We start from the raw sequence: 15,890 nt of genomic DNA on the forward strand, positions 1-15,890 counted from the left end.
GTGGTCCCGTTGTGCATGCGCTCCTCAAGGGAACCGGAATTAACCCGGAGATGGGATCCCAGAACTGGAATAACTTAGAGGACCTTAAGCCAGTGTCTTCGTGGCTGGAAGTTCCTCCTCGGCATCCCTGCGCTTGCACTTCAGCGGCAACGCGGTGTTCACTACCTCACGGCCTTTCCGTAGACACCTCCCTCCTACAATGGGCGCTCGCTTAGTGGACTCCTAGGGTCGTGGCTTCAACGGGTGTTGTTTTCCCGTTATCTCCAATTCCACAGCCCAGTTTCCGACCCGCTATAACCAGTATCGTCAGGGAACGCTTCCTTCCCACGTTCCCTGGTGTTTTTGTTTTGTTTTGTTTTTTTCCCTTGAGATAGGATCTCACTCTGTTGCTCAGGCTGGAGTGCAGTGGCGCGATCACGGCGCACTGCAGCCTCGACCTCCCGGGCTCAAGTCATCCTACCCCCTCAGTCTTTACAGTAGCTGGGACTACTACAAGTGAACGCTACCGCGCCCCTTTAATTTTTGTATTTTTTTGTAGATGGGAGGGGGGTGTCTCCAACTCCTGAGGCCAGGCTATCCACCCGCCTTGGCCTCCCTAAGTGCTGAGATTACAGGCATGCGCCCCTGCGCCCAACCCTGGATTGGATTTTTTAAACCCGCGCCCCGTGAACTGTGAAGACTGAAGGAGCGCCACATGGTCGTCAGTGTATCCGTTTAATCCCTGAAATTGAATGCAAAATGTGGCACATCTGTGTGTATGAGTTTTTTTCTTGAAGAGAGGAGCCCTAACTTAAAACTACTGGGACTTAAAACCCCAGTGCAGGCCGGGCGCGGGGGCTCACGCCTGTAATCCTAGCACTTTGGGAGGCCGAGGCAGGCGAATCACGAGGTCAAGAGATCGAGACCATCCTGGCCAATACGGTAAAACACCGTCCCTACTAAAAATACAAAAATTAGCTGGGTGTGGTGGCGCGCGCCTGTAGTCCCAGGTACTTAAGAGGCTGAGGCAGGAGAATGGCATGAACCCGGGAGGCGGAGCTTGCAGCGAGCCGAGATCACACCACTGCACTCCAGCCTGGACAGCAGAGGGAGACTCCATCTCAAAAAAAAAAAAAGCCCAGTGCACACAATCCCAATCTGTCCTGAAACCCCTCCCCTCACCCAACGGTTGCTCAGTCTATGGCTCCCTGCCTGGCACAACTTAACATGTGTTAGGATATGAGCGTGTGTTAGGATGTGAGCATGTGTTGGGATATGAGTGTGTGTTAGGATATAAGCGTGTGTTGGGATGTGAGCGTGGGTTGGGATATGTTGTATGCACCCGTTTAAGGGCCCACACCTTCTCCCACTCACTGGGTATCCTCAGAGGCAGGAGTCATTCCATCTTATTCACGCTTGATTTTATAGGAACCAACATATACATTGGAGATGGGGTGGAGAAGTTACAGCTCTTGTTCTTCGAGATGTCCCCACTCCTCAGGAGCAGAGAAGGGGCTGTGTGTGCTGTGTGGGGGGAACCAAAAGAGCCAGAGCTCCTGGAGGGGAGGGGGTGTGGGGACAGAGCTAAGCCTGCTGCCCACCTACCTGTCACCTCCCACTTCCAACCCGTAGCCGCCTCCACCACCACCACCAGCAGAAATCCCACACTGTGTTTGCCATAAAGCCTTTAATTTTATCTCAGGAACTGCACTCCGGGTCCAGGCTGGGCTTGTAGTGCCTGTCAGGCTGGCTGCCGGTGGGTTCTGTCCTTGGGGGCCTCTGAGGAGAGTGCTCCATTCTCACCCCCATTGACCTGTGGCTCCTTCAAGACACAGATAGAGGCCCCTGGCTCTGCAGTTCTCACCCCCATGCCCAAGAAAACCACTGACAATGTGGCTTCAAACCCTGCTCCTGTACTGGCTTGCTGTGTGATCCTGAGCAAAGTGACTCTCCCTTCTCGAGTCTCACTTTCCTTATTGCCAAGTGGGCTTCATAATCCCTGCTCTGTACCAGGTTATTCTAAGACATGGGGTGACCAGCGTGGTGGTGCCAGCCCCTAATGAGAGTTTGGTGTGTGGCTGCTCACGTGGTTGCAGAGTCCCAGACTGGCTCTGCTGCTTGTTCGCTCCTGTGTCCTTAAACATGGCCCTGCCCCCAGGTCCTTTGTTTCCTCGTTGAGAAGTAGGAATGACAACCCTGGCCTTGCCTTCCTCTGGGCTCTCTGCCTGTCCTGGGGGAGGCCCTCCAGAGCCCAGAGTGCTGGTGTGGGCACCCCTTCCCACAGCAGCATGGCAGGGCCAGTTCTTGACCTGCCGGGGAGACTCACCTGGGTTTCCTGGGGGTGCCTTCTCTGTCCACCTTTCCTGCCTCAGACAGAAGCTGCTCTTCATCCAGCCCCAGTGCTAACAGCACCTGGGAGAAGCGCCGAGTGACAGTGAGCCGGGCATTGGCCTGAGGAGAGAGAAGAGGGCTTCTTGCGCTGCACCAGGGCTGCCAAGGGCAAGGTGGGGCTGTGCTTACTGAGGGAGTCCCAGGGATTCCAGAGGGCAGCGGCCCTGGGATCCTATCTGTAGGGACCTACTCGCATCCTGCTTCCCTAACCCACTCAGCCAGTTCTTCACAGGGGGCAGCTGTGTGCTTGTCCAGGTGCCAGCCTCACCTGCATGGCCTGCTGGAACAGGAAGGGCCGGGCCTGCACCCTGTGCTGGATGCCTTGCAGCTCCGCTTGGTACTCAGCAAAGCGTTGTCGCTCCTGGCGCCTGCAGGGGAGACAGGCCTTTGTGCAGCTAACCATGGACACAACTGTTGATCTCCACTCCTGAGCCGGCTCATCTTCACTAAAGACTTGATATTCACGTCCTCACCCTCACCTTTACAAAGCTATTTCATTCCCATTCTGGCCTGGATTCCTTGTGAAGTCAGCCAGAGTGGAAATTATTCACCCAGTTTACTGATGGCTCAGGAGGGTTGAGGGACTTGTTCAAAGTTGTGCAGCTGGGAAGTGAGGGGCCGAGCCCTGTGCAGCCAGGGCTTGCCAATCTTCCTGTGCCACCCCCATGGGAAAGGGACCAGTGCTAGCTTCTGAGCTTCCAGACACCTGCTTACATAGCCTTCCCTCCCCATCCTCTTCCCCTTGAGGGGGAGCTCTGGTTGTTGGTTGTGTGACTTTGGGCGAGGCCTCTCTCGGGGCTCTTGGCTCTGGGCTCAGTTTATTTCACTGTGCTATATAGCAGGGATCGGACAACCTTGCCAGCATTCTCTCTGGTTCTTATAAGCAGGCAGCTTGGAAAATGGAACAGAGAAACTAAAAAAATATATATTTCAAATTTAAAAAACATACCCCGGAGAGATCAGGGTTCCACTGGGGAAGCACAGTTTTCATTTCTAAAAACCCAGCATGGCCGGGTGCGGCAGCTTGCACCTGCCATCCCAGCGCTTTGGAAGGCCAAAGAGGGTGGATCACTTGAGCCCAAGAGTTTGAGACCAGCCTGGGCAACATGGTGAAATCCTGTCTCTACAAAAATTAGCCAGGCGTGGTGGTGTGCCCCTGTAGTCCTGGCTAGTTGGGAGGCCAAGGTGGGAGGATCGCTTGAGCCTGGGAGGTCTAGGCTACAGAGAGGTGATTGTGCCACCGCACTCCAGCCTGGGCAACAGAGCGGAGACCCTGTCTCAACAAACCCAAAACCCAGTTTGTGCACTTGTCATAAATGTGTCTGCTTGACAAACTTGAGTGTCACTGCCACTCATGAAGAGGGCACCCTAGCAGCAAGAAGGGCCTTCGGGCCACACCCCACATGGGACCCGGCATCCATCTGTGAAGCACATAAGAGAGGCCTTGAGGTGTGGAGGCAGCACCCGTGGACAGGAAGGGAGGGGAGACGCAGACAAGACCCCAAGACCTGTGCTGGGACCTCAGCGAGTGTGCTTGGCCCTGTGGAAAAACGCAGCCTTGCTGGGCCATGCCTGTTGGCCCTGTGCCAGGGAGGGAACCGTCCTCCATTGAGAAAAATACATGGATTTGAAAACCCGTGGCCAGAAACACAAGTTACTGCAAAAAAGGGCTTTCACTATTTAGGGAGGAATTTATGGCAGTTACAAGGGGAGGTGGGAAATGAGCTGGCAGTCCCTATCTTTTCTGTGATATTTTGTGCACTTCTCCTGCTGGATGCTTTATGCTATTTCTGTTAGAGGTGACAGGAGCCGGCCAAGGCGGGCAGATCTCGAGGTCAGGAGATTGAGACCTTCCTGACCAACATGGTGAAACCCCATCTACTAAAAATACAAAAATTAGCTGGGAGTGGTGGCGTGCATCTGTAATCCCAGCTACTCAGGAGGCTGAGGCAGGAGAATTGCTTAAACCAGGGAGTTGGAGGTTGTGAGGCGAGATCGCACTGCTGCACTCCAGCCTGGCGACAGAGTGAGACTTTGTCTCAAAAAAACAATGATAGGAGCCCTGAGCAGAAAGGGAAGTGGTGCCTGTGGGTGTCAGCCCTGTGCATCATCTCAGAATGGAAGGAAGACACATCCCTCCCTCCCACAGGACAACTTCTTTTGTGCCCGCCCTTCCTAGGCAAGACATAGTCTCCTGTTCCGCTCAGACAGTGAAGTTCACAGGCTGTAAGGGCTGAGAGACTGCATGGGAGATATCTACTTATGCCTTAACCCTCTCAAATAGAAAGTAAAAGGAGTGAGGTTGAATCACTCTTTTTGCTGCACCTGCCACTTGGAGTTCTGAACCTTACACTTCCTGCCTTACTATGAAAACAAAACACTTGGCCGGGCACGGTGGCTCAAGCCTGTAATCCCAGCACTTTGGGAGGCCGAGACGGGCGGATCACGAGGTCAGGAGATCAAGACCATCCTGGCTAACACAGTGAAACCCCGTCTCTACTAAAAAACACAAAAAACTAGCCAGGCTTGGTGGTGGGCGCCTGTAGTCTCAGCTACTCGGGAGGCTGAGGCAGGAGAATGCCATGAACCCGGGAGGTGGAGATTGCAGTGAGTCAAGATCGTGCTACTGCACTCCATCCTGGGTAACAGAGCGAGACTCCGTCTGAAAAAAAAACAAACAGAAAATGGTCACAATATAGGAAGAGAACAAAATGCGACTCTTCAGCCGACTGTGAACAATGGCTGTCTCCCAGAGTGGAGTCACAGGGCTGTTCACCTTCTCCAGGCATTATTTCTGTAATCTTTGAAATTTTATAACAAGCATGTCTGGCATTGGAAATCAGGAAATGAAGATTTGAAAAAGGGTAATCATACATGAAGCATATTTTAACCTTGACCATTCAACAGCTGCATTATTGTCATTATTAACTGGGTGGCCTTCCATGGACCCCTTCTCCCCATGACTCAGCGTCCGTATCTGGAAACACAGTGAAGTGGCTTGGCTAGCCCCAGGGAAGGCAAGGACTGGTGCTCCTCAGTTCTATAGACTGAGACCTGGCACGGCCTCCCTGCCTTCGCCCAGCCAGGCCTCCCCAAGCCCAGGCTCCCTACCTCAGCTCCTCCAGCTTGCGCTGGGCTGCCCCAGGGCCCCGGCTCCCTCTGGGTGCGTAGGCTGCCAGGCAGTGGGCCACTTGCCGCTGTACATGCTGTGTTCGGGCCCGCCGCAGCTCGGCCTGCTGCTGCTCCTCCTGCCGCTGCCGCTCCCAGGCCTGCAGCAGGCTCCTTGGGTGAGAAAGGGAAGGGGAATGAGAGGTTTATGGGCAGCAGGAGCCCCACAGAGGGCCAGGGGCTGGATAAGGGAATATGGGAGCCTGTGGGGAGGGGCTGCAGGGTCCAGAGCCAGTGTCCTGGGAGTCGGGTTTGTCATGGAAGTCCATGACAGAGACTGCCCTGGAGGCTCAGCCCTCAGGCCCAGCTCAAGGCCTTTCCCTACTCGTTCTAGAAGTCTCCTGCTTGCAGGCCAGGTGCGGTTCATGCCTGTAATCCCAGCACTTTGGGTGGTGGAGGCAGGTGGATCACCTGAGGTCAGGAGTTCGAGACCAGCTTGGCCATCATGGTGACAGCCCGTTTCTGCTAAAAATGTAAAAATTAGCCAGGCATGGTGGTACATGCCTGTAATCCCAGCTACTCAGGAGGCTGAGGCAGGAGAATCGTTTGAACCCGGGAAGCAGAGGTTGCAGTGAGCCGAGACCCCGCCATTGTAATCCAGCCTGGGCAAAAAGAGCAAAACTCCATCTCAAAAAAAAAAAAAAAAAGAAAGAAAGAAAAGAAAAGAAAAAGAAATGAAGGGTGCTTTGGAAAAATTAATATTGTTAAAATGTCCATATTATCCAAAGCAATTTACAGATTCCATGCAAGCCTATCAAAATTCTAATGACATTTTCCACAGAAATTGAAAAAATAATTTTAAATTAATATAGAACCATGGAATACTCCAAACAACCAAAGCAATCTTGAGCCAAAAAAAAAAAAAAAAAGGCTGGGCACGGTGGCTCACATCTGTAACCCCAGCACTTTGGGAGGCTGATGCAGGTGGATCGCTTGAGCCCAGGAGTTTGAGACCAGCTTCAGCAACATGATGAAACCCCGTCTGTACTACACATACAAAAAATTAGCCAGGCGTGGTGGCCCAGACCTGTAGTCCTAGCTACTCGGGAGGTTAAGGTGGGAGAATCGCCTGAGCCCAGGAAATCAAGACTACAGTGAGACATGATTGAGCCACTGCACTCCAGCCTGGGCGACAGATTGAGACCCTGCCACACACACACCACACACACACACACACACACACACACACACCACACACAAAGAAAGCTTAATGACATGTGTCTGGGCAATGGTTTTTTGGATATGACCCAGAAAGCACAGGCAACAGAAGCAAAAATAGACAAATGAAGTTGCATCAAACCAAAAAGCTTCTGCACAGCAATGGCAACAATCAACAGATATGACATCGAATGGGAAAAAATATTTGCAAACCATACATCTGAAAAGGAGTTAATATCCAAAATATGTGAACTCAAATAACTCAGTAACAAGAAAGCAAATAACTCAATTAAAAAATGGGCAAAGGCCAGGCACGATGGCTCATGCCTGAAATTCCAGCACTTCGGGAGGCCAAGGCGGGCGGATCATTGAAGGTCTGGAGTTCGAGACTAGTCTGGTCAACATGTCGAAACCTTGTCTCTACTAAAAAATACAAAAAAGTTAACCAGACCTAGTGGTGTCTGTCTGTAAACCCAGCTACTCAGGAGGCTGAGGCAAGAGAATTGCTTGAACCTGGGAGGTGGAGGTTGCAGCAAGCCAAGATTATGCCACTGCACTGCATCCTGGGTGATGAAGTGAGGCTCCATCTCAAAAAAAAAAAAAAAAGGCAAAGAGGCAGGGCATGGTGGCTCATACCTGTAATCTCGACACCTTGGGAGGTGGAGGCAGCAGGATTGCTTGAAGCCAGGGGTTGGAGACCAGCCCAGGCAACATAGCAAGAACACCATCTCTACAAATAAAAAGTTAAAAAATAAATCAGCTGGGCCGGTCGCGGTGGCTCAAGCCTGTAATCCCAGCAGTTTGGGAGGCCAAGACAGGCAGATCACGAGGTCAGGAGATCAAGACCATCCTGGCTAACACAGTGAAACCCCATCTCTACCAAAAAAATTAAAAAATCTAGCCAGGCGAGGTGGCAGGCGCCTGTAGTCCCAGCTACTCAGGAGGCTGAGGCAGGAGAATGGCGTAAACCCGGGAAGCGGAGCTTGCAGTGAGCTGAGATCCGGCCACTGCACTCCAGCCTGGGCGACAGAGCAAGACTCCGTCTCAAAAAAATAAATAAATAAATAAAATAAAAATAAAAATAAATCAGCTGGACGTGGTGGCATGCACCTGTAATCCCAGCTACTCAGGAGGCTGAGGTGAGAGGGTCGCTTGGACCCAGGAATTCAAAGCTGCAGTGAGCTATGATCGTGCCATTGCACTCTAGCCTGGGTGACAGAGCGAGACTCTGTCTCAAAATAATAATTATAATTAAAAAATAAGCAAATAACCCAAATAGACATTTCTCAAAAAAAGACATACAAATGTCTTTTTCATCACTAATCACTAATCATCTGGGAAATGCAAAATAAAGTGATAATAAGATATCACCTCACACCTATTAGAATGACTATTATAAAAATGATGAAAGATAAGAGTTGGTGATGATGTGGAGAAAAGGGAACCTCTGTTTACTGTTGGTGGGAATATAAATTAGTACAGTCATTATAGAAAATAATATCGGCCGGGCGCGGTGGCTCAAGCCTGTAATCCCAGCACTTTGGGAGGCCGAGACGGGCGGATCACGAGGTCAGGAGATCGAGACCATCCTGGCTAACATGGTGAAACCCCGTTTCTACTAAAAAATACAAAAAACTAGCCAGGCGACATGGCGGGCGCCTGTAGTCCCAGCTGCTTGGGAGGCTGAGGCAGGAGAATGGCGTAAACCCAGGAGGCGGAGCTTGCAGTGAGCTGAGACCCGGCCACTGCACTCCAGCCTGGGCGGCAGAGCGAGACTCCGTCTCAAAAAAAAAAAAAAAAAAAAAAGAAAATAATATCAAGGTTCCCCAAAAAAATTACAAGTAGAACTACCATGAGATCCAGCAACCCACTTCTGGGTACATATTCAAAGGAAATGAAATGAGTATGTTGAAAAGGTAGCTGCACTCCTGTGTTCATTGCAGGAATATTCACGGTAGCAAAGATCTGAAATCAACCTAAGATTCCATCAACAGATGAACGGATAAAGAAAAGGTGGTATATATACACAATGGCATTCTTCAGCCTCAAAAAGAAAATCCCGACATTTGCAACAACATGAATAAACCTGGAGGACACTATGTTAAGTGAAATAAGCCAGGCACAGAAAAACAAATACCATATAATCTCCCTTATGTGTCAAATCTTAAAAAAGTCAAACTCGGCCGGGCGCGGTGGCTCAAGCCTGTAATCCCAGCACTTTGGGAGGCCGAGACGGGCGGATCACGAGGTCAGGAGATCGAGACCATCCTGGCTAACACAGTGAAACCCCGTCTCTACTAAAAAAATACAAAAAATTAGCCGGGCGAGATGGCGGGCGCCTGTAGTCCCAGCTACTCGGGAGGCTGAGGCGAGAGAATGGCGTAAACCCGGGAGGCGGAGCTTGCAGTGAGCTGAGATCCGGCCACTGCACTCCAGCCTGGGCGACAGAGCGAGACTCCGTCTCAACAAAAAAAAAAAAAAAAAAAAAAAAAGTCAAACTCAGCATAACGGGACCCCATCTCTACAAAAAATTTAAAAATTAGCCAGCGGCCGGGCGCGGTGGCTCATGCCTATAATTCCAGCACACTGGTAGGCTGAGGTGGGCAGATCACAAGGTCAAGAGATAGGGACCATCCTGGCTAACACGGTGAAACCCTGTCTCTACTAAAAATGCAAAAAATTAGCCGGGCATGGTGGCGGGTGCCTGTAGTCCCAGCTACTCGGGAGGCTGAGGCAGGAGAATGGTGTAAACCTGGTGAAACATAGTGAAACCCCGTCTCTACTAAAAATACAGAAATTAGCCAGGTGTAGTGGTGCGTGCCTGGAGTCCCAGCTACTCAGGAGGCTGAGACATGAGAATCACTTGAACCCGGGAGGCAGAGGTTGCAGTGAGCCGAGATTGCACCACTGTAGTCCAGCCTGGGTGACACAGTAAGACTCTGTCTCAAAAAAAAAAAAAAGAATTGTGGGGTGCGTAAGAATGCTGAATGAGGCCGGGCGTGGTGGTTCACGCCTGTAATCCCAGCACTTTGGGAGGCCGAGACCGGCGGATCACGAGGTCAGGAGATCGAGACCATCCTGGCTAACACAGTGAAACCCCGTCTCTACTAAAAATACAAAAAACAAATTAGCTGGGCGCAGTGGCAGGCGCCTGTAGTCCCAGCTACTCGGGAGGCTGAGGCAGGAGAATGGCGTAAACCCGGGAAGCGGAGCTTGCAGTGAGTGGAGATCACGCCACTGCACTCCAGCCTGGGCGACAGAGCAAGACTGCATCTCAAAAAAAAAAAAAAAAAGAATGCTGAATGAACTCTCCCCTACCCTCACATGCCACCTGTCACCAGTCACCAAGGCCTATTGAACCAGTCTCTAAGTGTCTGTTAAATGGATCCCCTCCCTCCATTCACAGGGCCTCCTTGTTCAGGTCCTTATGGTTCCTCACCTCAGTGTTGCCAACAGTCTCCTCACGGCCTCCAGTCTCCCCTTCAGCTCCCACTATCTCCTTTGCTTTAGAAACAGAATCTTGCTCTGTTGTTCAGACTAGAATGCAGTGATGTGATCATGACTCACTGCAGCCTTGAACTCCTGGGCTCAAGAGATCCTCCTGACTCAGCCTCTAGAGTAGCTGGGGCTACAGGCACTTTCCACCAAGCCAGGCTAATCTTTTTTTCCTTTGTAGACACAGGGGTCTCGCTATGTTGACCAGACTGGGTTTTTTGTTTGTTTGTTCGTTTGAGACAGAGTCTCACTCTGTCACCCAGGCTGGAGTGTAGTGGTGCAATCTCGGCTCACTGCAACCTCCGCCTCCCAGGTTCAAGTGACTCTCATGTCCCAGCCTCCTAAGTAGCTGGGACTCCAGGCACGCACCACCATACTTGGATAATTTTTTTATATTTTCAGTAGAGACAGGGTTTCACCATGTTGCCCAGGCTGGTCTTGAACTCTTGAACTCAGACAATCTACACGCCTTGGCCTCCCAAAGTGCTAGGATTATAGGCGTGAGCCATCACGCCCGGCACCTTAAGTTCTTTTTTAGAGACAGTGTCTCACTCTGTTGCCCATGCTGAGTGCAGTGGCTGGATCATAGCTCACTGCAGTCTTGATCTGCTGAGCTCAAGAGATCCTCCTACCCCAGCCTGCTGAGTAGCTGGGACTACAAGCATGTGTCACCATGTCCAGCTAATTCCAAGTCTTTTAATAGTTACATCCTAAGGGCCCAGGAGTAGATAATAAATGTTGGATTAATCACTTAGTTAATAGTTTAACGGATGGATAGAAGAAAAGATGGGAAATAAAAGTGGCTGTATCAGTAGATAATTGGCCAGGTATTCAGAGAGATGGGTGAATGGTTGAGTGGATGTTATCAGTAGTCGGATGGATGGATGGATGATCCAAAAGTTTGGTGAATGGATAAAGAAAGAAATGAATGAGAGTTCAAATGCCTAAGCATCTCTTGGAGAACCAGCTCCATTTCTGTTTCTCACCGTGGGCTCCCACTCCCTTCTCTTCCCTCTTACCTGGTGGCTTCCTGTCGTTTGTGGAAGGTACGATTGGGGAGGTTGGCAGACAGGAAAGTTTCATCATCTTCTGAGGCATAGGCCTTTCCATTCTGCCTGGAGGCCTGGAAGGCAGCCCTCAAAGCCTTCCAGGGCTGCTTTTGGGGGCCTGCCCACAGTGGGACCAAGTCAGGGGCTGCCTCTCTCTCCCAGGCCGCCGGGCAATCCCCCCAGCACTCAGAGCACAGCCCAGCCTGCCTGAGCCCAGCCTCCTCGACCACTCCCTGTCCCCACAGTGTAGCTTCGGGGGAACCCGGGCTCCGAGTCGCACGCTCACCACAGTCCAGGTCTCTCTGTAGCTGCCTGTGCAGCTTCTCCAGGTCCCACGGCCCCTGCAGCTCCCTGGCCCTTGTCTTCCTCCTCTGTGGCCTTTGGAGGTTGTTGAAGCTGGGCCTGCTCCCCTGGCTCTGGCCCTGCAGTTCCCCTTCATCCGAGGCCTCCTCTCCGGAAATCTGCCCCTTTTTCTGACAACCAGCCCTCCTTCTGCGGGGAGTCCTGTGCTCTCCCTCCTCAGCCTCCTCTGTGGCCTCTGAGAATTGCTCCTCCTCTGAGATGGACCCCCTCCTGCGGCACTGGGGCAGCTCCCCAGAACTCAGACCCCTCTCAGCCTCCTCAGCACCCAGGCCTTGCAGCTGGACCTGCTTGTCGGACGCCGATCCTGATCCTGGCCTCCTCCCAGGCAGCTGGAGGCCACACTCACAGAGGGGCTCGGGTCCTAGCTCCCGTTTGCCAGGAGGGATGGAGACACCACCCCAGGCTCCCAGCTGTTGTCTCGCCTTCAGGTTTTGCGCCTCTGTCTTCCGGCAGCAGCCATAGGCCTCTGGGAGGTTGGCCGTGGACTTGCGCCTGGACTGGCGCTGGGAGGACGAGGAGGGCATGGGCAGGGCTTGGTGGCCTGGGGTTGGGGAACTTGGCTGAAGCACAGCCCGGATATCTGTGGCGATGCTCTCCCAGGCCCACTGGAAGGGGAAGGAGGGCTTCCGAGGAGGAAGGTGGAAGAGACTGAGGAAGGACAAGGTGGGGGTCAGGGTCGACACCAGCCCCCAGAGGGCCCTGACCCCCAGCACCCTCCTGACCCATCCCACTGCTCCTTACTCTTCAGCCTCTTCAGAGCCCTGTCCTTTCTTGCTCTGGACCCTGGGCTTGCGGTCCTTCTTTGCTGTCTGCCTTGAGCTCTGAGACCTCCGCTGCAGGTCCTGATTTGGCACACCATCACCACTCCCCAGGCGGCCCTGGGCAGAGACATTAGGGGAGGAGCAGCCAGCTCAAGCAGCCTCCTGGACTGTGTTGCACCTCACCCAGGTGCCCTCCTCTTCTGTGCACCTGGCTGGGCCCCTCTGGGCCCTCGTTACCGTAAAAAACAACAAAACAGGGCAGGGTGTGGTGCTCACGCCTGTAATCCCAGCACTTTGGGAGGCCAAGGGGGGGCGGATCACCTGAGGCCGGGAGTTTGAGACCAGCCTGGCCAACATGGTGAAACCTCGTCTCTACTAAAAATACAAAACAAAAATTAGCCGGGTGTGGTGGCCTGCACCTGTAATCCCAGCTACTTGGGAGGCTGAGAAAGGAGAATCGCTTGCACCTGGGAGATGGCGGCTGCAGTGAGCTGAGATTGCGTCATTGCATTCCAGCCTGGTCAACAAGCGCAAAACTCCGTCTCAAAAAAACAAAAAACAAAACAAAACAAAAAAACCCAACTGAACACCACCTCCATTCTGCATATTAAAATAGCAACAGCCGCCACCTGCTGAGCACCTACTGTGTGTTCAGGACTTTCATGCATAAACACACCTTCCCAAGGACCCTAGGAGGCTGGTACTCATTATCACCCCCATCACTTGGAGGAGAAAGCTGAGGCTCAGAGAGGCTGAGTAACTGAGGTCACACAGCTGGGAAGTGGTGGAGCCCAGATTTGTTACCATTGCACTAGGCCACCTCTGGGCCCTGGACTGTACTCCCAAATGTCCCATTGGGCCCTGGACCTGCTACAGCCAAGGCAGAAACCAAGGTGATTTTCATCAAGGTGGTTTTAATCTTTCCGGAAACACTGCTCCTCCCACAGTGTTCCCTAAATCACCCCATCATCCCGAGGAGTCACCCCCGGGCATCACCCCTCGGCTTCTCCCAAGACCTTTAGGCCTCTGTGTGGTCCCTGTCCCACTCCTGCCTCCCTGACTTTCACCTGGACCTCAGCTCAGGTCTTGTGGCTTCTCAAGGGCCTCCCCAGCTCAGGCCTCCCTGACCTGAGGCAGCCCACCTGGCTCTGGGCAGCTGGAAGTGCCCCCACTGGGCCTACCTCACCTGCTTGTCCTGAGAGATGGTCGACAGCAGCTTGAGCAGCCCGGTGCTGGTTCCCGGAGCCTGAAGCCGCATGTCCTGCCCTGGTCGCGCCAACGGGGTCCTAACCAACTGTTGGTAGGTATTTAGCATATTGGTGTCCTGCCCCATCCCCCATCCCCACCGTGGAACTGCCCAACAGGCCATCTCTATGGCAACCAGTCCTCAGCCAGTCTCAAGGGGTCTGGCAAAAAGCATACTAGGAAGGGGTCAGTGGGGTATGTGAGGCCAATCTCCTTCTAAGGGAGAGTTCAGCAGGGTGCCCAGGAGTCGTTCAGTGCAGAGACCCAGGCCCAAGTTCTACCTCTGCTCCTGCCTCATCCACAGGCTCCCCATGTAACCTGGTGTAAGTCCTCTGTCCCTACTCCGCCTGTGTTTCCCTATCCATCTGTACAGGGGAGTTAGCTTGTCTCCTGTGCTGCGCCCCAGGCCCGGCCAAGTCCCTGAAGGAGCCAAACTGAGATATGGCTCCTTCAGGGACTTGATTCACAAGATTTTTCACAAGATTTTATTTCAATCCTTGCACTACCAAGTTGGGAGCAGTGGCTCACGCCTGTAATCCCAGCACTATGGGGGGCTTAGGCAGGTGGATCACTTGAGGCCAGGAGTTCAAGACCAGCCTGGTCAAAATGGCAAAACCCCATCTCTACCAAAAATGCAAAAAAAATTAGCCAGGCATGGTGGCTCATACCTGTAATCGCAGCTACTCAGGAGGCTGAGGCACGAGAATCACTTGAACCTGGGAGGCAGAGGCTGCATCAGGCCCAGATTGCACCACTGCACTCCAGCCAGGGCAACAGAATAAGACTCTGCCTCAAGAAAAAATAAACAAATAAACAAATCTTTGCACTCCCAGCCCCAGCCAGGAAGTCGAACGCTGTGTCCAGGAGAGAGGCAGTAGGCCATTCAGAGCCTGGGCCCAGGCCCACCTGGCCATCTTCATGGGCCATGAGGTTCTGGAGGGAGTTAAAACATTGAAAGCTTACCCCAGGCCAGGCGGTGGCTATAATCCCAGCACTTTGGGAGGCCGAGGTAGGTGGAGTGCCTGAGGTCAGGAGTTCGAGACCAGTCTGGTCAATATGGTGAAACTCCATCTCCCACCTGGACTGAAACTCCATCTCACTAAAAATACAAAAATTAGCTGGGTGTGGTGGTAGGCATCTGTAATCCCAGCTACTCGGGAGGCTGAGGCACGAGAATCTCTTGATCCCGGGAGGCGGAGGTTGCAGTGAGCTGCCAGCCTGGGCAAAAGAGTGAGACTCCATTTCAAATATATATATATATATATATATATATATATATTTTTTTTTTTTTTTTTTTTTTTTTTTTTTGAGACGGAGTCTCACTCTGTCGCCCAGGCGGGAGTGTAGTGGCTGGATCTCAGCTCACTGCAAGCTCCACCTCCCGGGTTCACGCCATTCTCCTGCCTCAGCCTCCCGAGTAGCTGGGACTACAGGCGCCCGCCACCATGCCCAGCTAATTTTTTTTTTTTTTTTTTTTTTTTTTTTTTTGAGACGGAGTCTCGCTCTGTCGCCCAGGCTGGAGTGCAGTGGCCGGATCTCAGCTCACTGCAAGCTCCGCCTCCCGGGTTTACGCCATTCTCTCGCCTCAGCCTCCCGAGTAGCTGGGACTACAGGCGCCCGCCATCTCGCCCGGCTAATTTTTTGTATATTTTAGTAGAGACGGGGTTTCACCGTGTTAGCCAGGATGGTCTCAATCTCCTGACCTCGTGATCCGCCCGTCTCGGCCTCCCAAAGTGCTGGGATTACAGGCTTGAGCCACCGCGCCCGGCCTGTATTTTTAGTAGAGAGAGGGTTTCACCATGTTGACCAGGCTGGTCTTGAACTCCTGACCTCAAGTGATCTACCCGCCTTGGCCTCCCGAAGTGCTGGGATTATAGGCATGAGCCACTGCCCTGGGCCATGTTGCTGTTATTAATTAATCAATGATGTGGCCCCAGGGAAGCAGGTTATCCTGGAAGATGCCGTAGAGGCAGGATTTTTCTCAGACCGTGGCCCTGTGGCCCCTCTTCTGCTCTCAGACTCCATCCGAGTAGTGCCTCACAATGAGCACATCCAATGTAAATATCCTAAATAGTGCTGCTCCAGGCGAAGCTGTTTTGCCATCCAAAATATGCCAACTGTTCTTTCTAGGGGGCTGCCAGCCTTCTCCCACACCTGGGGCGCAGTGGAAGGCACATGTAGGCGGCTCCACTTTCAGAAACGGAGCCCCTTCCAGGCCTCAACTCAGTTGATTTCCTGGGCAGTCCAGAGTTCTGGGCCACTTTCTTCCTTGGCAGAGGGC

At 52.6% G+C, this 15,890-nt stretch overlaps 1 protein-coding gene across 2 annotated transcripts; it reads right to left on the reverse strand.

The window, feature by feature from the left end:
* Positions 1 to 72: 72 nt before the first annotated feature.
* Positions 73 to 13,717, reverse strand: TSGA10IP (testis specific 10 interacting protein). 2 transcript variants are annotated; one of them, XM_033205930.1, is made up of 8 exons: positions 13,551 to 13,713; positions 12,345 to 12,481; positions 11,527 to 12,251; positions 11,211 to 11,358; positions 5,482 to 5,652; positions 2,639 to 2,738; positions 2,306 to 2,430; positions 73 to 194 (listed from the first exon to the last, which is right to left on the reverse strand). In XM_033205930.1, exons 1-8 carry the CDS (start codon positions 13,695 to 13,697, stop codon positions 167 to 169), a joined length of 1,581 nt encoding a protein of 526 aa, XP_033061821.1. In that variant the 5' UTR covers positions 13,698 to 13,713; the 3' UTR covers positions 73 to 166. The 2 variants fall into 2 exon arrangements, with proteins under 2 accessions (XP_033061821.1, XP_033061820.1); XM_033205929.1 differs by lacking the exon at positions 73 to 194 and adding an exon at positions 1,647 to 1,801 and having other exon boundaries at positions 13,551 to 13,717.
* Between the last annotated feature and the right edge of the window lie 2,173 nt (positions 13,718 to 15,890).

This window comes from Trachypithecus francoisi, unplaced genomic scaffold (assembly GCF_009764315.1).
Source record: "Trachypithecus francoisi isolate TF-2019V2 unplaced genomic scaffold, Tfra_2.0 Lachesis_group8, whole genome shotgun sequence".
Lineage (NCBI taxonomy): Eukaryota > Metazoa > Chordata > Mammalia > Primates > Cercopithecidae > Trachypithecus > Trachypithecus francoisi.